This window comes from Haliotis rufescens, unplaced genomic scaffold, assembly GCF_023055435.1.
Source record: "Haliotis rufescens isolate VD_foot unplaced genomic scaffold, xgHalRufe1.0.p SCAF_59, whole genome shotgun sequence".
Classification (NCBI taxonomy): Eukaryota; Metazoa; Mollusca; class Gastropoda; order Lepetellida; family Haliotidae; genus Haliotis; species Haliotis rufescens.
In genome coordinates this window covers 649,532-670,514 of record NW_025964323.1, presented here as the reverse complement: position 1 = coordinate 670,514, position 20,983 = coordinate 649,532, and the positions used below count along the sequence as shown (strand labels likewise).

General features: G+C 38.5%; 2 protein-coding genes across 3 annotated transcripts; both read left to right on the top strand.

The window, feature by feature from the left end:
• Positions 1-2,022: 2,022 nt before the first annotated feature.
• On the top strand, positions 2,023-15,667 carry LOC124142838. Of its 2 annotated transcripts, none has more exons than XM_048385461.1 (16): positions 2,023-2,155; positions 3,034-3,096; positions 3,336-3,415; positions 4,532-4,603; positions 4,757-4,859; positions 5,206-5,291; positions 6,392-6,463; positions 6,886-7,003; positions 7,598-8,428; positions 9,552-9,643; positions 10,424-10,495; positions 11,911-12,010; positions 13,920-14,008; positions 14,140-14,211; positions 14,839-14,938; positions 15,260-15,667. In XM_048385461.1, coding segments are annotated over exons 1-16 (1,977 nt in total). In that variant the 5' UTR covers positions 2,023-2,130; the 3' UTR covers positions 15,262-15,667. The 2 variants fall into 2 exon arrangements, with proteins under 2 accessions (XP_048241418.1, XP_048241417.1); XM_048385460.1 differs by having other exon boundaries at positions 4,757-4,862.
• Positions 15,668-16,177: 510 nt separating this feature from the next.
• On the top strand, positions 16,178-20,757 carry LOC124142803. The gene is made up of 4 exons (XM_046511464.2): positions 16,178-17,395; positions 18,053-18,162; positions 19,463-19,583; positions 20,574-20,757. Exons 1-4 carry the CDS (start codon positions 17,235-17,237, stop codon positions 20,689-20,691), a joined length of 510 nt encoding a protein of 169 aa, XP_046367420.2. The 5' UTR covers positions 16,178-17,234; the 3' UTR covers positions 20,692-20,757.
• The last annotated feature ends 226 nt before the right edge of the window (positions 20,758-20,983 follow it).

The window sequence follows — 20,983 nt, the reverse complement described above, 5'->3', positions numbered from 1 at the left end:
TTGTTTTTTTATATTAACAGTAACAACCCGCAACCCCAAAAAGAATATTTAACTACCTTGCTTCCATGACAAAAGAAAGCGGCCTCTGCAGAGCTGATTTGTCGATATTTAGAGATTTCGTTCAAATTTGGTATTTAAGTACAATGTATTTTTAGGACTAAACCGAATAGGTTTTTTTTACCACGGCAATGTTACCGAGGCATGTGATTGGTCGAACTTAAGATGTTCCATTTCGTTCAAAGATATTTGGATATATTTTTGAACACACAGTACATTTTATTAAATAGCAACGGAACGGTGTTCTCTAGTTGGTTGGAATTTAGATAATTAACCCTATCTATATTTTCCCATACATATACGTGCTCTTTATGAAATTAGGTGTGGATGATGAGCACAAGGTCCAGTAAAGTAAAATCTCATTCAGAAGTCCAAGATGGTCTCACAGTCGCCATTTTGTATTGTACAGGTCTCAAACATCTAAATCAGTAAATATCTATTGATGAAGGTCTTTTGAAAACCTTCGTGAATACCATTTCATTAGATTATTAGTTCACTGTACCCCCGCAAGGAAGTTAGGTGCACGTGACCACATGTACACATGTAGTTGGGAACATTGCAATTATTATGGTATATTTTTGTATGGAGACTAGATATATTTTCAGCTACTACTAATAACTGCAAGACCAGATATCATTTAAATTAAAATTATCAGCCTAAAGTCTGAAGCATTATCATATTTTCCGAAAGAATTATCTGTGTCTATTTATCTTTTTCGATAAAATCCCAGCACCCCCAGAACATTAAATGGTCGGTTTCTAACTGACATGAAAATACTCTACAGGTGCCGAATGACTAATGTTCTTTTTCCGCTGTTTTCAGTCAACAATGGTCCTACTACTACTGTTAAAGAAAATATATAGACTTCATGTCCGAAAAATATATGCTTTAAAAAAAAAAAAAATTCATGGCTACTTTTGACTTGACACGGTACTTGTGAAACCTTTGGGATGGTTTTTTAACAAAAACATCATTAATATTATATTCGAATTTCCATCGTTTTTAATATCGTATGGTATATCATTCTGGTATACTGCTTCAAAACGTTCATTACTTTATGCCTAAAACTCTGCTAGTGGACTGTTGTAACAACCAACCACCATCTACGACATCTACTATTTTGTACATTAATGATTGTAACAAAGCAAACTATTTCGTGGCTTGCTGTTGCTGCAGTCTGCTAACATTAGTGGCGGAAACAAAGTTGCAACTTGTACAACAGAAAACACCTCAACTCACGATGACCAGCGACACCGAACTTCACCTTTGCTTACATGTTAGTTCAGCCCCACGATCGCGATGCGGTTGTGGAATATTTCGAGTCACGTGATTAAATTGAAGCATATTAGTATAGAAACCTAAATTTAAAAGTCCTTCTTATTGCTGCATGGGTTTATTTATCACAACACACTGAACGGATAAGTAAATATGATCTATATACATAATAAGCAATCCATTTACCAGCGTTATATTATGCTTAAAACGTGAATATGTCTGTTAGGGTTAAGGTACAGGCAATCAAGTAGAAAAGCCCGCCAGTTTACCTCGTGTGTTCGAGGATTTTCAATTTACGGCACGTTTAGAACAGATTTTATTTTAAACCAATCTCCAATAAATTACTTGGTTAGTTTCAAATTCGGCATCTTAGAAAAGTCATAAAGTTTATTTTTTAAGTACGACAATTGAATCCCCAACAACACGTACATTGTAACTGGTTGTTATATTCTTGACCTACTATGCACATGGCTAATATGTTTAAACAAAAGTATGTACAAAAAACGAAAATCAGTTCTTATTAGAAAAAGAATTAGCATTATTGTTTGACAAGTGGAGTAGAGACAACCTCACGTTTATAAAGTCCCACTATTCGTGGAATGTAACACATTTGGCAATTTATATAACAAACCCCATTCTCAAGAACGAACAGATGGCAGTACGAGATAAGACTCCACTGCACAGGCAGCTGCAAATGACAGACTATTACATAAATAGGACAATATTCATAATGTCGCAATACGTGAACATCTGACGATCAGTCGGAGGCGGAACTCTTCATAGGTCTACAGAGGCGCCATGTTCCCGTCAATATTTGTCATTGGTAAGTGTAGCCATCGGAAACTGATAAGAGTATGTTTTGGGTTTGTTATTTTTGTTTTTAACGCCACTGTCAGCAATATTCCAGCTGTATCAAGGCGGAGTGAAAATGAGTGGACCCGGACCAGGCAAACCAGTGATTGATGTAATGAGCATCCTCCTACGCCACCGGTTCAACCAAGTCGTCTCTTATATTAGGACAAGCAATGGGATACAAGGAACGCATTCTAACATAAACCTCACTAATTATAAATGGCTGCAGTAATGCCCATGACATGTCCGTTTTCAACACAACCACCTTGACACAGAATCCCCACGGTATCAAGATGACTATATCGACCTCATATTGGCGTAATCATAATGAACTGCGTCATTTTGATTGTCACGAAGACAACAGTATGATAATTTCCTACTACGCCCTAAGAAGAGTTATGATAAAGATAGTCTTCGAGTCATACTAATAGGCTGGAATGCCTACAGTAACACGTGACGTTAGTATACCTCAAAGGAATTCCCATTTCTGCACACCATAGCACCATATCTTGATTAAACGTATCGTATTTTCTTTTCAGTAAAGAGTATATACACTTAAGTTACTGTGCGTCATAGTTATTGACAAAAAAACAAAATAATTTGTCATTCGCCTGATCGATGTTGATCAGAACAAATTCATTGTAAATACCCATACCTGATAACAGGAGAAAACAGACACGCACTAAAAGAGGGGCGGTGTAACAAATAAATTAAGTCGTTCCTAACTTTGATAATAGAATGAAACCCATCCACTGTTGATTTCTGCCATAACAACTCGTTCGTTATTGATCGAAGATATGCCGCGTGTTAATTAGATAGTCATGTATTTGTTGCGTTTTTGTGTTACAGTAATATCTCTGTTGAACGCTTCTACCTGCGCCCCAAGCGCTGCAGTCAATAGGAATGACCCAGGTGTGTACAAGAACAACAACGACGACGATACAACAAATATTGCATCATATAATTGAATACAGTTTGCAGTTATTTAGAATGCACGAAGATTCCATCATTATCACGGTTGAATTGGACTTTACTGGGAATCGATCCCAGTGTAATAAACAAACGTTTAACAACCAGGCTACCCTAGGGCATACTGCTTGACTTTAGTTTATCAAGATCAAGGGAATCTGCATGTATGGATCTGATTTCAGGTGGTCATCGCTGTTACTCCTGTGCAAGTGTGAACAAACCGTATCAGTGTAACGTGACCACACATTGCAGACCTGATGAGGTAGGATCACCTCCATGATACAGTGTACCTGAGCAGAATATCAAGACGGGACAGATTATATGAAATCGCGGGACCCGTGTAGATTTCTTCAGCAACCCATGCTTGCCATAAAAGGCGACTAACGGGATCGGTTGTTTAGGCTCGCTGGCTTGGTTGGTGCATGTCATCCTATATATTCCAGTGATATCAATCACTGGATTGTCTGGTCCAGGCTCGATTATTTACAGACCCCCGTCATATAGCTGGAATATTGCTGAGTGCGGCGTTAAACAACAAACAAACAAAGTTGAAATCGCCGCAACAGAGGTACTGTTTGTGATAAGCTCTAACTTCTTCGAAATACCAGGATTTGAACTACATAAATGGTACTTGGATTTTCGTCTAATGCATACGTTGTTGTTAGTGCCTAACCAGTCGTATACGTTTTTACTCATCTTGTCTTCCTTTAACAGCTATTTTTTTTTCTGTTCTCAAATAAATGTTAATGATGTACATTCATAAACTGGGGCGGTCGGGTAGCCTAGTGGTTAAAGCGTTCGCTCGTCACGCCGAAGACCCGGGTTCGATTCCCGACATGGGTACAATGTGTGAAGCCCATTTCTGGTGTCCCCCGCCGTGTTATTGCTGGAATATTGCTAAAAGCGGCGTAAAACCATACTCACTCACATTCATAAACTGATTGTGTTATCTAAAAACTCCACTTAAAATGTGATCACAAAGTTGATTCTTTGTTTTTCACTCATAATCCCATTGACCTACAAAGTTTTCATATTTCATCCACTATTAAATTACATGACGAGATATGTCTGAACCATTGGTATACGGGCTGTTCTATCATATACTTTCAATAATGGTCAACACGGTGTTGCGTAATCTATCTTCAATACTGGCCAACATGATGTTATGTATTATGTCCTAAATACTGGTCAACGCAGTTGAGGGGGATATTTTTTATATTGGTGTTTCGTAATATGTGTGATTTCCTGGTCAAGATCGTGTTTTGGAATATGTCTGTGAATACTGTCAACGTAGACTACAGACGTAGACTAAAGTGCTGAATGATGTATCTGAAAGATTTGTCAAAACAGCAACTTCTGTTATCGTCTTATATTTCAGCAATGTTACACAGATGAATATTCAACAAATCATGGAACGAGTATTTTCAGCGTCGGGTGTCGAAGGATTTCAGTGAGTTTTATAATACACGTACCACTATTAATATCTTTTTTATAATTATGAATGAAGAAGGAAGTGCGGGTAATTCGAAACAACAGTATAATTCGAGATAGAAGAGTTCGATTCATTAGAATACCAGACGAGTGCATGTATGGCGTTTTACAGGAATGTTACGCAGAGATCGTCAGAAGATCAAACTTCAGCGGACGACTCAAGTGTGAGGAGTGTTGCCATGGCAACCTTTGTAACAGCCGCGGCTGCAGTGCAGGTCGTATGTTAGATAATACCCTATTTATTATAACACGTTATAAATACTACACATCTATCGAGTACTGATAGTTTTGTCTCCAGGCTTTAAAATATTAACACAGAAAACAGTTACATATTTATCTTCCATTTAGGCGCCCATGTTATGTATATTGAAAACATATGATGACATTTTACAGATTTATCATTAATTGTTTTTTGCTTTTAGTAATTATAAAAAAAACTATATCTTAATCCCCACGTTGTAAATCATGGCTGTATTTCAATAAACACTGTGTGAACCAATTCTAAAAAACAAACTTTTAACTATCGAATGATTATTTTCAAACGACTTAACGTACTTGCAGCTGCCAAAGGCGACGTGTGCTACAGCTGTCGCTTTATAGATGACCCACGACATTGCGAAAATGAGACCAGATGTCTGGCTGATGAGGTTTGTTGCTGATTTCACCACCGTCCCTGTCTTTTATTATTATTAACAGATTAAAATAAAAAATGCAGCCAAGAGGGTTTTGGTGATCCTGGCACAGTCAGGCTGATTAAGGTCATCATCAGCTCAGGGCCCTTGCCCCCTCTACACGCAGCATAGACAGCGAATGGGACTTCTCCCAGGATGCGCTGCCTAGTCAAACCCACCCAGAACCTTTCGGAGAATGTGAAGACTCCCCAACACTGCAGCCTTCTGCATTACCCAGATTGTCAGAAGGACTGTATTCCTGGTAGCAAACCCGGGTACTCTTCCAATGTCAGTCAACAGATTGGGAGGTACCAAACCTAAGGCACCGAGAATAATTGGGAGTCGGACAACTTGGTACTTGGGATGCAAGCGTGTCATTTCGAAAGCGAGGTCTGCATATTTGCTATGTTTTCGCCAATATTTTTTTGTTTTTTGTTTTTTGTTGTTGTTGTTATTATTATTATTATTGATCACAACGTGGTGCCTTTGTTAATAAGAATGGTGTCGTACTAATCCCTAGATTGTCTGGTCTAGACTCAACTATTTACTGGCCATCGTTGCATGGAGTATTGCTGGGTGCAGCCCAAGGCAACAAATAAACACTTAATCTTAATTGCAAATCGTGCGAGTGGCTGGAGTCAATTTTAGCTGAATATGTTCCATTTACGTAATTTTCATGTATTCATTGACTGATATAGTCGGAATCATACAAAGGTCTCAGCTTTCGGCAGAGATTTATTATGAATATAGAAAAGGTTTGTCGCTTTTATTACAGATATCATTGAAAAAACACTACATTCCTTTGCTCATTCATGTTGTGCCTTCGTAAAACAATAGTGAACAATAATGAGACAAACACAGTATATTCATTAAAAATTATAGATTCTGAATAACAGACGAACCTTATTGTGCCAAACCCGTGGGGACCGGGGAAAAAGTTCCAGTTATCCGGGGTTCGAGACAATCAACAAAGTGAATTTCCGAAAAACAAACATCATTTTCTGAGAGATTATTACATGTAAGCTAATATGTATATTGTACTTACAATTCTTAACTGAAATTTCATTTCATTTCAGCACTGTTATATCGAGAAGGTGTTGACTCAAAACTTTTATATCAAGTATAGTCTTGGGTGCGTTGATAGAGCGGTGAGTACAATACTGTTCAAGGAAATAGAGAGTAATTGGTGGGAATTAAGCTATCATTTCAAGCTGCTTTTATTCCAGTTTTGATTATGGAGTGAGACTAATGGGGTGGGCTTTACTGGGTGTGTAGGGAATTTAAACAGGATTTGTGATGACCAGTCCTTGTTTTAGCCACTTAATGCCGAGCGTCAGGGAAGGTAACAACAAGTACCATCTTTTAATGTGACTAATACTGAGAAATGACGTCTTCAAATTGTATGACGTCACGCATTTTAACATTAACGTCATTAAAATACATGTTGGTTTGGGCCTGTAAAGAGATGTCAGCTCTTCTACATTATCTCTATGTAACGATATATAGGCGCCATAAGTAGTAGATCTACTACAAATATGACCGTGTATCTAAGTCACTTGTTTTGTTGTAGGAATGTGAGACTCTACGCCAATTTGGAATGTCGATAGGGAAGCGGGATACGGCGATCTCAACCATGTATGCTAGCTGCTGTAATGGTGATAAATGCAACGATGTATGGTTTGCCAAAGGTAGGAGACAACAGGAACGCTTTTACAAACAACGTCCGATGACATGTGTGACAAAAGGCTTCACTAAGATCTTTGTCAAAAGGCTTGACATGATGTGATGTAACATTCTCGAACTCCATTTTCCCGCTTCTTAGACATCGCCATATTTAGAGATGATTGTATTGATATTACACTGCAAATCCCATGTCACGGAACAAACCTGAATAATATTACCATCACGTTGGTCAAAGTGTGTGGTGCATTTTTGTTTCATATAATATTGTATTTGAGACACATATAACACTGCCTATTACTTGTATGACTTTATCTTGACGAAAGAATTTGTAATACCCTTAAGAAAACAAATTTATTGAAAATCAAATGCATTCAGATGAAGTTCTTTAAGTGTCGCGTGACAAACAGGAAAATGTTTCAATTGATTATTTTGGGGATTGTAATACTTCATCAAAACTGTGATTTAACAGAAGTTTCCCATGTACCTCTGGTAGCAGGACGTACACCTTATATAAAGCAAAGTGATTATATTTGCAACCGGTGTTTCTAGAAGAAACAAATAAATAATGTTGACATTATGTTTCTTATATTTGTCACCAGGTATCACAAGTGATACACCAAGAACATCTTTAGCAACCCCCAAGCATCACCCAACCACCCAGAGTTCATATGTAACTACCAGTTCTTCGATGACTAAAGATACTAATGTCGTTGATGCAACAAATGGGATGTCATCTACAAGTCCTTCAAAGACTAAAGATACAACTGTCGTTGATGCAACAAGTGGGATGTCATCTACAAGTCCTTCAAAGACTAAACATACAACCGTCGTTCATACAACAAGTGGGATGTCATGTACAAGTCCTTTAAAGACTGAAGATACAACTATCGTTGATACAACAAGCGGGGCACCAACTACAAGTCCTTCAAAGACTAAAGATACAACCGTCGTTGATAGAACAAGTGGTATGTCATCTACAATTCCTTCAATGACTAAAGATACAACTGTCGTTCATACAACAATTGGAATGCCATCCTCAAGTCCTTCAAAGAATAAGGATGCAACCTTCGTTGATACAACAAGCTTGGTATCATCTACGAGTCCTTCAAAAACTAAACACACAACTATCGTTGATACAACAAGCGGAGCGCCATCTACAGGTCCTTCAGTAAATAAGGATACAACCGTCGTTGAAACAAGTGAGATATCATCTACGAGTCTTTCAAAGTCTAAAGATACAACTGTCGTTCATACAAGTGGAGCGCCATCTACAAGTCCTTCAAAGACTGACGACACAACCGTCTTTCATACAACAAGAGGGACAAACTATAGTCTCATTCCTAAATCCAGTCTTTATACATTTAGTACCATGGGATATACAGTAACAATATCGCCATCGACAAGCACCACACCATCAAAGTCGACCCATGGTAAGCATTTATGCATAATTCCACGAACGATATCCAGTTTTGTACTTGAAATATATACCGTCCTGAGTGTATGTCTCTGATGTACAGACACTTCCCCTCTGAGATGAACAATTGATGATTAACTAACTTCATTCAATCCAACCTCTTCCTTAAATGAGACGACTACATTGTGTCTCGTATACACCATAAGACAGAGTCGTTAACAAAGTAGAAATGGTACTTCAAGATAGTTCCTCATTAATTGTGTAAACCATGAAATGGTACACGAAATGCACATTTTTGCTTTAATTTAATCTTTTCAGTTGTATTGGAGCTGTATTGGAGCGGTTCTCCAACATGTTAAACACAGATATTATAACAAAGCCGGCCAATTGCACTCAGTCCCACAACAGTGCCACACATCAAGTTTCAATAATCAATGTCATGTGTCATCTCTTGACAAACAGCTATAAGATGTGCTTGCATGCAAACGAATTGGAGAGTCATGGAATGGTAATTATAGAGGCAATACACTGACTCTGTTTTCCATTTATTAAAACTGTTATTCTTGCGACATTACAAATTCAGTGCATATTTCAAGGACATTTCGAAACGTATAGAAACAGAAATTTATATACACGAGTCTGCATGTCATGATTTAATTACAATCTTACGAGGGTTGATTGTGATTGATAATTAAGTTCTGACCCTCAATTAGAATGATTTATATTCAACACAATCCCCTTCCACATTTTTTAATAACGATGTTGGAGGGATTCTAGTCCTATTTCGTAGACATCCTTTTCTTGGCTGTTCCTTGGCTTCGTTTATTGTCTGGACTTTTGGAAGTTGTCTTTGGCAGTAGTTTAAGTATAGGCAGTACTGTCTATTCTACATGTTAGTGGCACCAGATTGACTGAGGCGGTCGTAAAATATCGTGTTTTGGTGAGTGAGTTAAAAGTTAACGTCGCATCGGCATTATTTCAGCCATATAGCGACCCAAGTTTTGGTCGTGACCTTATGACCTTAACAACTAGTAATATAGAATGACCTCCTTTAGTTGTTTATAGAATTTGGTGGATTAATGCCGACTGTAACATAGCATCATCGACTCACTCACTCATGTTATCATCTCTTACTTCAGATAGTCATCATCCCGGTCTACTCTGTGCTCGCTGTGACAGAGTCACAGACCCACTCGACTGTACATACACTACCATATGTGAAAAGGATGAGGTAAGTAGGGATTCCGTCCACAATGATCTCGACAGTGACCTTCGAAATATCCTTTTGTTCATCCAGCAATGAATAATTACCCTGTAGTACGAGGTACGGGGTAATGTTTCTCTCTATATACATGTATATATGTGATGTGGCATGACAGGAAGCTATGGCAGCGGGTTCGAATCAAAGTTTCGCCCTCAATATGTATCAAGGACTGTCATCACCATTCTGGTGCATCACTGATGTAACTGGAATACTGTTCAACCCAATCCACGCAGTCACTTGTCGTTGTACATTATTGTGTACTCGGTACGAATACAATTAAAAGGAAGCGCCCAAACTAATCGAAAGTGTTACAGCGCTGCGTAAAGACAAACATCTTGGTTATCAAGCATCAGGGGTCAGTGTGTCCGTGCTGACCTGATGGCTGCTATAATAATTATCATGATCTGTGTTCGAAAGATAAAATTCCTGGGTATTGTGTTTAATCGGTTTTTTAATTATATAACTGCTCACCTGGATGCTTTCTTCATCTGATCACACCTTCGAAAGAATCAAGCGTATAAGTGTTATTATGGAGCCGGTTTGATTGAGAGCTACACTAACTGCTGTAGAAAAAATATAATGTTTTGATAATCTCGAGGTGTTAATATGTCCAATTAAATACCGCTTCCGTTATCTTGTGCACACGTAACTCAGTCTCCTAATGATGAATGTTTTCGAATTGAATCTCACAACGAAACAACGAAGTAATACACGGTATTAATATATATCTTTGTGATTCTTTTACAGGCGTGTCACACTGCTCATTTTGTAACCTCGCAAGGGAATCTGTTTTATAAACTGGGATGTAAGGCTAAACAGGTAGGTATGGATGGAGTTTCTATGAAGATTTCAAACAATTGTATGTTCAGGGTTACAACATTCCAGGCCACAATGAAGTTTTCAAAAAGCTTTATGGAAACATGTGGACATTTCCAAATGATGTCCGGTGCAATTCCCTATTTTGATTTGTACCTGTGTACTTTGTGATGTTCCCATGGCTTTTTTGTCAGGTGAGCAGATGATGCGCTCATCTGGTACCATCACTAGAGTGATTTAATAACTTATGCTTATGATATAGTCCAACGGACTCAGCTTTTCGTAGAGAGTTCTCAATATAATGGAAATGTTTTCCTCGCTTTGATTATCATAATTATATTTCAATAGTTGCCCCAAGTCACTGCGAGTCATGAGAGGTCCAGTCATCTAAGTTGCGTCCATTAAGCAAGTTAAGAAACCCATCGTCGTGCATTCGAATTCCTCTTTTCTAATTTGTAGTCCCAAAAAATAAAGTAATTAAGATAAAATTACATTAAGTTACATGTACATCGATTTAATAAACAACAATAGCATAGAACCCGTGAAGATCTGGGTTAGGATTGGTCTTCAGCAACTCATGCTTGCTATAATGTTATAAGGGACGACTAACGGACTCGATTATTTACAGACCGCCGTCATATATAGTTTAACTTGTGCTTAACAAAGAATATCAAAGATAGTTTATCAAGTACTGGTCTGAAATTAGGGGATATTTATATGTATGAAGTTGACACAGGGTCTCCATGTAAACTGCCAGGAAAAGGAACAAATAAACCCATATTGGTTTGATTGTGGATAAGAATGAAACCAACAAGAAATGGTTATTCGGTGGTGATGTATCTGATATGGGTAGTTGTGTCTTGGAACTTCGTTGTGATTCGGCGATTGTGTTCAGCCCAGTAACGTGTTGCTAAGTTAAACGTTTGTGAAGTGTACTCTTTCTTTTGCGCGGCAGTTTAACTTAGGGTACGCGTATGTGTGTTGATAAATGTCATTAAGACAATCACATTGTAGTTAGCTCACAAAGTTAACTTTTAATGAATGAATTCGAACAGGTTTGCCCGGGTAAGAATATATCATTGATAGACGGACGTTACCTGGACCATTATCTGCGTAAAACAACATTCATTTTATCACCTTTAGTCATACACACTGACCTTTATGTATGAGTTCCCTCCACAACTCTTCAACAGATTTTGTTCCGTTGTTGCAGTCTAGTGGTTAAAGCGTTTATCGAAGGACGGGGTTCGATTCCACATAGGGTTACAATATATGAATCCCATATGACCCCGTCATGTAAATGTAGCTTTGAACGGCGTTAAAACATACGGACTTACCAATAGATGCGGAATAGTTATTTCAATAGAAAACTCTGAACATAATTATTTGTTTATTTACGTGTTTTTATTCTATTTTAGGAATGCCAAGCTCTTCATGTTGGTCGTAGACAAAACGGAGATACCGTGTTTGACGAAAGATGTTGCACAATACACCCCGAGTGTAACCGAGATATATTCAGTAGGTACAGGACATGTTGTTTAAACTTATGTACTCAGTTATACTCGCAAGGAAGAGGACTTTAGGCCTCAACTTCAGCCTTGCCAGAACCAGCTCGTCGTAGAATCGAATCCTGGATTTGCCATTAGTCAAACACGTTATCGTTCCTTCAACGAGGTCAGTGTGGTCTTCGAAATGCATCCTTTTAATTGTACCTCTTCTATTAAGCTGAAACACGGGGAAATAACGGAAACACTGTCTGAAGCCATTAACTCACTAAGAACCCATGCTTCTTGAGTGTGAGTATTGACCTGCCTTCCCATGTGTTTGTCAGGGGTGTTACCAGTCGGACAGTCACGAAGAAGCTGTCATTACTATTTGACAGTGATTCATAAACACACGCTTACGTTTCAGTGAGAATTATTTATACTCGGACCCCATGGTACCGCGGCATTCATCGTATCGCGGCATTTGTGATTTCCGGTAGTTCACGCGGGACACGCCTCTTAGCGGCTGTCTATTACTGCTAATCAGTAACCAGGAAGTGCTCACTTCGTAAACAATTTCAATTTCCTCGGAATGTGAAATTTTGCTGTAAGTAAGGAGTTATTAATCCGTTGATACATATTTCTGGCATCTGTTGTAATATTGCCTTACCCCCATCTATCAATGGCCAACGATATAAACCGCAGTTCCCCAAGTAAACTTTCTCTATCGACCTGAACTAGATCATCTGCATATTCATGACGACTAATGAGGTAACGGAAGTTACGTAGTCCGCACAATTTTTCCCGCTCTGTGCCCAGAATCTATTGGGAGATCATAAGGGCCATAATGCCAAACTTAGAAATACGTTCTTCACTAGTAACCAAAAGATAAATACATACTTTGGGCATACTAGGAGTGCTTTTTATATATTTATTGTTGAGTTTTAACATTTTTCCATTTTGTGACAAATTATTGTCATTCAATTTTTTTTAAACAATCTTAAAATATCATTCCTGATATTTTGATGTTGACTTATAAAAATATTTTTCTCTTACTTTTCGGTAAATATGCATTGAATACCTATTGCTGATAACACATTTAGAATTTTACTTGTGCTGTCTTTGCACTTGTCTGGACAAATCACTGATGTCTGGCATGATCATACCAAGTGGTTGGTAGAATTATGTCCTCTTTTTGTCCAATTCGGACCTCCATACACAACTTTTCTCTGTACCGCGATACGATGGAGTTCTCTCCCTTGTCAAACTGAGCGCGAGGCCCGGCATTTACTCGGAGCTACTGATGTAAATAATGAACTTTTATAAGTAAAATATGCATTGTTTGATAACATGAATGATATCTGATACAGAGAACACGAATAAACATAAAGGTTAGTGAGTGCATTTTGTTCCGTTTAGCGTACATGACAAGTACCGCGATACCCCGAGGTTGCAGGCTAATTGGTTTTTGGAAGACATTTCACATCACTGGGGAAATGGTTTTGTCCTTTAATTTCAATGAATTTGTATCACTGTGTGACAGTATAACAGTTTGTATTCGAAAAGGCATTGACATTTTGACTTGATGTAGACTGAGAACACGTAGCGGCTGTGATTCAACAGCTACTGGCATGTTCGGATTTCGATTCATTTGTTGTTTAACGCCTCACTTGTCAAACTATATGGCGGTGGTCAGTAAATAATCGCGTCTGAACCAGATACTCCAGTGTTTAATGTCAAGAGCAACGATCCACGTCATTGGGGTATGACGACGAACTCGCCTCTTACGACCAGAATAATAGGTTGTTGGGGGGCAATAATTTCTAACCTGGAGTTCTATAGGTATACATGTTATATCGTTATCCCGGACAGCTGTTGACAGTTGATACACCAGATTGATTTGAATTAATTTGAAATAATGAATTCCGATTTAATATTTTTAGAAACATCCAAGGATCTGTCCTGTGGTTCCTGTAAGGCTGTGACCAGTCCTTCCGACTGCGAGAAGGTGACCACATGTCGTTCTAACGAGGTACGTTGTTCTATAGAACACAGTGAGAGTGAGTTGGTTGTACGCCACTTTAAACAGTATTCTAGTCAGCTAAATGCCAGCTAATATTATATCATCACTGAATTCACCCTTTACCTGTTTGACTGTTGCAGGTGTGTGAACGTACTGTGTACTTATCTGATCAGTTCTTTCTTCGATACACACTGCAGTGTATACAAAGAGCCGTAAGTATGTAAAGGATGCTTGTTAGATGAATGCCAAAACGTTCGTCCCTACAACTCCCATGAAGATCCTATGAAAAACCCAATGTCTATCCTGTGACTACAATTGTATCGAGTGATTGCCATGAAGTGTGTCCGCTTCGATGTACCAATATCCGACCTCACCTTTAAGCAAGATAGACACAGTGTCGTATGTCCTTCAACACGGACATCGGTATATTTAGTGATTTAATTGCCTGTAGGAACAGGGCCTCGTACCATTTGCATCTCGCAATATAGTTATGAAGAGGCCATAAAATATCTGAGTCCTGTGACGGGATTCGAACCAAGGACCTTCTGATTAGAGGTCGGTCGCCTTGTCCATATGAGTAGAGAGGTTTACACCATCATCAAGCTGACAAGGTAAGGATGTCTTCACACCCTGCTACATACTCCCCCTTGAACAGAAGACGTCCATGAAGTCCACTCTTGTGACTAGCACAGGTCGCTTGAGACATATTCCAACTGCAATTCAACAGCGACAGGATTAATTAAGCATCGAATGAAATGCACATACATGCATGTTTCTTTGTGTGTTTGACAAAGAACGTTTAACCCTTAAAACAAATTCTACATTTTCATTTATTACAGTATTGTGGAGGCCACGTGCTGCACAGAACTTTATCTGACGATGAATACACAGATCTGTGTTGCGATACCAACTACTGTAATATGGCCGTGAACAAGAAATGTAAGATTTTTGGGTGTGACTTTACAATAAACATTATTTATTAATGTAATTTAGGTTATTGATCATAAATATTCGTTTGCTGGATGACCGAATTTGACAGGCGCATATTTAACGGGTTTTCACTCTCTCTAACCATGCTCATTTCATGTTAACCAAGTAGCATTTAATATATAGAACGATGGTGTAAGATATTTAGGTTTTATCGCTTGCTTTATGGATCCATCGACTAACAGACAGACATTGTTTCTGTTTCACCGAGGAAAGTTGCCGTGTGTTTTTTTCAGTGTCCGTTTTATGGTTTACATCTGTTTTACCTTTCAGAACCAATATGAGGTAGCGACCTTGGGATCATGTCCTACTCTCATATGTGTTCCAAAACTGAAACCAACGAGCAAATCGAAATCAGCCTTGGCTCATGTGTATGATACAGGTGTGTTTCAAACGTAGATTTCCTTAGGGCCCAAAACTGGAATGTGTCTATGACAGATGAAAGTAAATGTATGTGTTTGAATTCCAAAGGGACACATACGAACTACATGTATGTTTATTTATTGGGTGCTTTTTTGCCATGTCAAAAACCACGTTGAACGAATTTGATTGTTTATAACATATATTTGGGATACATGGAAACCAACGACGACAACAATGATGAAGCGTAAAGGATTCTTTGATTGCATTTCTTGGAACCAAGTGTAACCTTTGCAATAAATTCATATCTCTGGTCCGTTTAACAATACATTGTATATGCGAAGCACATGTATGCCTGTGACGTTAAAGACCGATATTTTGGATTTGGGTATGAGAGAGTATGTTCCATTTTTCAGCCAGCTCTTCAATTTTTATCTCAGAGTTTCTCTGACAAAAGAAACAATATTTTGGGGTCCTCAACACATAAAGTATTATCAGAACATCCAACATCCAATGAACGATTTATTTCTTTTAGAAAAACCTGAAAACCAAATGTTTTTTCCAGTATTTTCAGGAACACATACTTTTTAAATTAAAGTTTATAGCTATTTAGATGGCAGTAGAATGTCATGTCGATATGTGAAATTGCCTGAATTATTAACATATTACACTTGATATAATGAGTTTATTTTGCGTACAATGTATGTGGTTATTCAATTACAACTATGTTAAATGTAGATTTGATATTACAACGTTTTATCTGAAAAGAAACCTGAACGTTCATAGCATATCGAAAGCCCTATGATAAAAAAAGGTTAAAGTTTTGAAAAAATGAAGTATAAGTTTAGACACGTTTCTTTCGTTCATTCTTTAGTTAGCCAGTTTATTATCAGTTCAGAAAACACTTTCGATGTAAGATCGATTTTGGAATAGAATTATCGCTGAAATGCATTTGAGGTTGTAAGGTATTTGTTACCTGTAAGTGCCATTTTAGAAGCTATTGTTTCATTGAGGACGGACGTGACTTTTGAATTCAACTTCTCTGTTCTTTCAATGCGACGTTGCCATACAGATGTTGAGTACAGTACCTTTTCAGTACAGTTCTTTTATAAGGCATGTGATCAACAACTGGGTAGGACGTGGTTATACAGTTATGTATACGGGGATTAACAAAACAAACAAAAGCACAAACAAGGGAGACAGAAGTGATGAAAGGGATGAAGATAGGGATGGAGTCTATGTCTGTCACACCAAAGGAGTGCCGAAAGGTCACATTGAAGGGGAAATCAATAACTGAACGCTGTCCTCATAGACGTGGTACAGTGGAAAACATGTCTTTTTGGAGTGAGGAACGTATCCATATTACCAGAACATTGACGTGACATACGTGTCAATACTACCAGAACGTATATATCTCCACCCCGGGGATGCCAGGTAAGAATTGATATCCAGCAACATACGAGTTTCTAGCCGGTATTGGTGAACCAACACAGATCCATGGCTACATATTGCTAAACACAAACTGGATCTGCTTCAAAACAACGTGAAGAATCACGAAAGAGGATGAACCTGACGTGTTTCTGATCAGAAGTCAGAAGTCGTGGAGCCCAGAGTACTGAGGCCTTTGTCATGCCCAGTTCACGCCTCAGAATGTTCTTACATCTTTCATGAGAGATGCCTTGTATTGGCCATTTGACGAGGGATTGGTCGTCGATCATCCATAATCATATCATGCATTTATCAGCATTTTCCACAGTGGTTGCAGTTGAACGTCTTTCGGATCTTGGATCATCTTCGAGTCACTCCTTTCATATCTTGAACTCCGCTGCCCAACTCTCAGCAATGGCAAAAGGAAATCATCTTCTAAAGTTGACGCCATTTTGCATGAATGTGCAGTGTCATCTGTCACCAGGCGATAGATCAAGAGTCATTGACCGTTCACGTCAATACAATCTCAATCGATGAATATACTCATATAAGTAGGACGAATGTACCGTCAACTGCGCACTGTGATCACACGCTTTTGGAAGGATCGTCTCCTGTAAACAGGTAAGCTACACTACAAATTAGGTATCTGATAAATGTGGATACTTACAGGAACCATTGTACAATATTTGTTTGTTATTTCCTCATTTATCAATATGGCGGCAATCGAGATGCTTTAACAATGTCATAGTGCGATGAATACTGTGTAGAATTATTTGTGGTATTTGATATTATGTAATGTCTTAATGGATCCATCATGCCCTGTTATACGCCGCACTCGGCAATATGGCAGCTGTATGACGGCGGCTTGAGTCAGAAGCTGATCGGTATTGTGAACAAGGATCCACGCAATTAGGATACGATGACATGCTGTCAAGTCCCCGAACCTGACCATCCGATCCATTTAGTTGTTGCTTACGACAATCATAGGCTTCTGTGGATATTCCTAGCCGGAATCCCAATGGTTGTACAAAATAGTTATACTTTGACTCACGTTCTAATCCAGGTAATAATAACAATTTCACACAGTGATTTACCAAAGAAGGACATGGCTCAGGACCTATACGACAGTTTGATGAAACTGTATCTGTCAAGTAGCAAGTATTGTGGTTCAGCAAGTTGATGTTAAGTTTTGCTCTGCCGGCCTGCCGGAAAATAACAATTTCATCCACGTATTTTATTTCTACCATAGTTTTAAATCAACTGTTACTCTACTTTCAGAGAGAAACCCCCTCAATACATCATGTATATGCAAGTATTCGTTCTTCTACTCCTGGTCACCTTGACCCAAGGGTTTTCGGACGGTGGTCAGATTGAAACGGAAACAAACAGTAAGTTGGCAAATATAATTAACTTATTAATGCATCTCTCTTATTTTGGTTACAACTGAAACAGATTCGATACACGAACTCACAAGGATGGTCAAAATGAGTCAAATGATTCTTGTTCAAAAGTTGTTACGTTACAACATTCAAGGCCTCATGAAAGCTTTCAAAAAGTATTATGGTAGATACTGTACATTTACTGCTTCAGCTGACCCTGTGCTCGAACCCGTGATGATTGCGGGGCAGAATAGGTCTTCAGCAACCCATGCATGTAAAAGGCGTTTAACGGGATCGGGTGGTCAGGCTCGCTGACTTGGTTGATGCATGTCATTGATCCCAATTGCGTGGAACGATGCTCATGATATTAATCACTGGATTGTCTGGTCCAGGCTCGATTATTTACAGACCGCCGTCATATAGCTGGAATATTGCTGAGTGCGGCGTTAAACAACAAACCAACCAACTAACCAACCCTGTGCTCGACGTGTTGAGTAAGAACTTAAGGGTATCTTTCATTTTCAAAAACCTTGTATGTTTCACATCTTCCGAATAGAAAACAAATATTCTTTGATACAAACACATTAGATCCTCAGTAAATCTTTCAAAAAGATATATGACAGAGCAAGATACGCTCACCCTTGTGCCAACAGCTATTATCATCACTATTTGATAGTGATTCATAAACACATCCTCGTGATATAGTCGGAATTGTACAATGGATTTCATATGGTTATGTAATGGGATGTGTCGCTGTTATTGTACTGTCGGTGGCCTATGACGAACACAAGGCCGAAACGACGCAGATTGAGAAGGTCCCTCAGAGGATTAAACCCGGATCTAATACCTAAACTTTTACACAATTATGGTCAGCCGGTTGTATTTCTTGTCGTGCCCAGTTTGTTAGTCAGTCAGTAGTACCAGAGATTACCAATGGTAGGTGTAGTATCAGGTCTTCCTTGCAGTTGTCTCAATTTGTCCATCTGGTTCCCAGTGCTTGGACATACATGGAGGTCTAAGACTTCTTTGTCACGTCCGAAGGTTATCATCTTGAAATTAATGGGTCACTTTAATTACGAGTAGCCAAACACCCGACCCCCTTCTCACACCCACACCCACACGCACACCAATCTTTTCCATGGACATCACTTCAAGTCTCTCAAAGCATGCAGATTCATGATCATTTGATAAATTCACTGAAATAATGACAAATATATCAAATAAATAGGAGTTACCTCAGAATGAATCACGAACGATAACAACTTACAAATGAAAAAAAAGTATGAAATGTATGTGGTTCTCTTTTCAGAATGGGGGACTGATATTTTCTATTGTACTTACCATGGTATTAAGTTCATGCCCGGATCGATGTGGAAAACAACGGAATGCGAACAGTGTTCGTGTTTTGACGACGGATTGTTCTGTGAGGGGTAGGTAGATTACCATATGGAGATTCTGGATTAGAATTGGAGACTGTCACAAGCAAGAGGGGACTTATTCAGAGTCAATCAATAAATTTGTCGATGTTATCGCACCCGGAGGCGTGGATTGTTGCCTAAAATATCCTTCATTGTATTGTCTTCATACTCCACCATCATATAGTTGAATATTGCTGAGACTGTCATTAAGCAACGAACACAATAATCACCCTTTGCTACAATTGATGTATATCATGTTTTAACTACTATAAAGTGTTTTGTAATGTTTCTGAAATCATAAAATTGATATTTCAATGGAGTGAAATAAGACATTTTGTCTGCACTGATCGGCCCGCACCACTCCTTACATTATCTTACTTGAGTCGGCAATCAGAACGTTATCAAATGGATTAGAATAGGTGACCGTCACAAGGAAGGGGCGACTTAATGCGACTCAGTGAATTTGTTGATGTTATCGCAGCCAGTGGCGTGGATTGTTCCCCGTAATATTATTCATTGAATAGTCTTCTTCATACTCCGCCATTCTTTAGTTTGAGCATTGCTGAGAATGTCATTAAGCAACGAACACAAATAATCACCCTACGTATGTGTCAATTGGTACTTTGCTTCAATAATTATATTCAATATTTCAAGTGATGTTGTCGGACATATCCAACCAAAATGGAATGTGTTTCAAAGTAATGGAAGAATCTGGTTACATATAATGTTCAATCAAGACTGTTCCTACTAAATCACATTTTCAAATAATCAAATGATATCCAGCGTGTTATTCAGGTACCTGATTGTATTTGCTCCAAATGATGACCTCATATAGTTTGATGACAGATATTGATTTGAGTAGAATTATGAATGATTCTGAATATCGATATAATGATAAATATTACAGCAGCAGTTAACTGTGAGATGAACAATGTCTTGTGATTATCAGTTTGAAGACAACGCAATGTACATGTAACCTGTTGTCTCACTTTTTTCTTCAAGATTTGGATATGCGGCGGGGGCATTTGATGCACCTGAAGGCTGTGAGGTTGTCAATGATGGATGTGATCCTAGAATGGTGGATGCTGAGGATGCGCTGAAGCCCTGTGTGGCAAAGTGAAAGTTGCCAACCTGTCCTTTATGTACAATGTAATGCAGTCACGAAGCAGATAAACATGGAATACCCGTATATGTGTCTTTTTTTGTTTAAGAGATGGTAGTCTGCCAAGCGTGCGAGCAAGATACTCGTTCCACCTGTATTATTCAATTCACAATTTAGAGATCCACCTATATGGTTTGGTGCTCTTCGAGCAAGTGTCATAAGTAGTACTTGATTCACCAGCAATTCTGGATTCACAATTGAGAGATTGACCTATGGTTTGTGTTCGCACAAATGTGCTTATTGCGGACCC

Coding starts and splice junctions, on each gene's coding strand:
- LOC124142838 (XM_048385460.1), top strand. CDS start 2,131: ATGTTCCCGTCAATATTTGTCATTG. Junction 3,097..3,335: donor AGTCAATAGGAATGACCCAG/GTGTGTACAAGA, acceptor ATCTGATTTCAG/GTGGTCATCGCTGTTACTCC. Junction 4,604..4,756: donor TCGGGTGTCGAAGGATTTCA/GTGAGTTTTATA, acceptor GGCGTTTTACAG/GAATGTTACGCAGAGATCGT.
- LOC124142803 (XM_046511464.2), top strand. CDS start 17,235: ATGTGCAGTGTCATCTGTCACCAGGCGATAGATCAAGAGTCATTGACC. Junction 17,396..18,052: donor GGATCGTCTCCTGTAAACAG/GTAAGCTACACT, acceptor CTCTACTTTCAG/AGAGAAACCCCCTCAATACA. Junction 19,584..20,573: donor GACGGATTGTTCTGTGAGGG/GTAGGTAGATTA, acceptor TTTTTCTTCAAG/ATTTGGATATGCGGCGGGGG.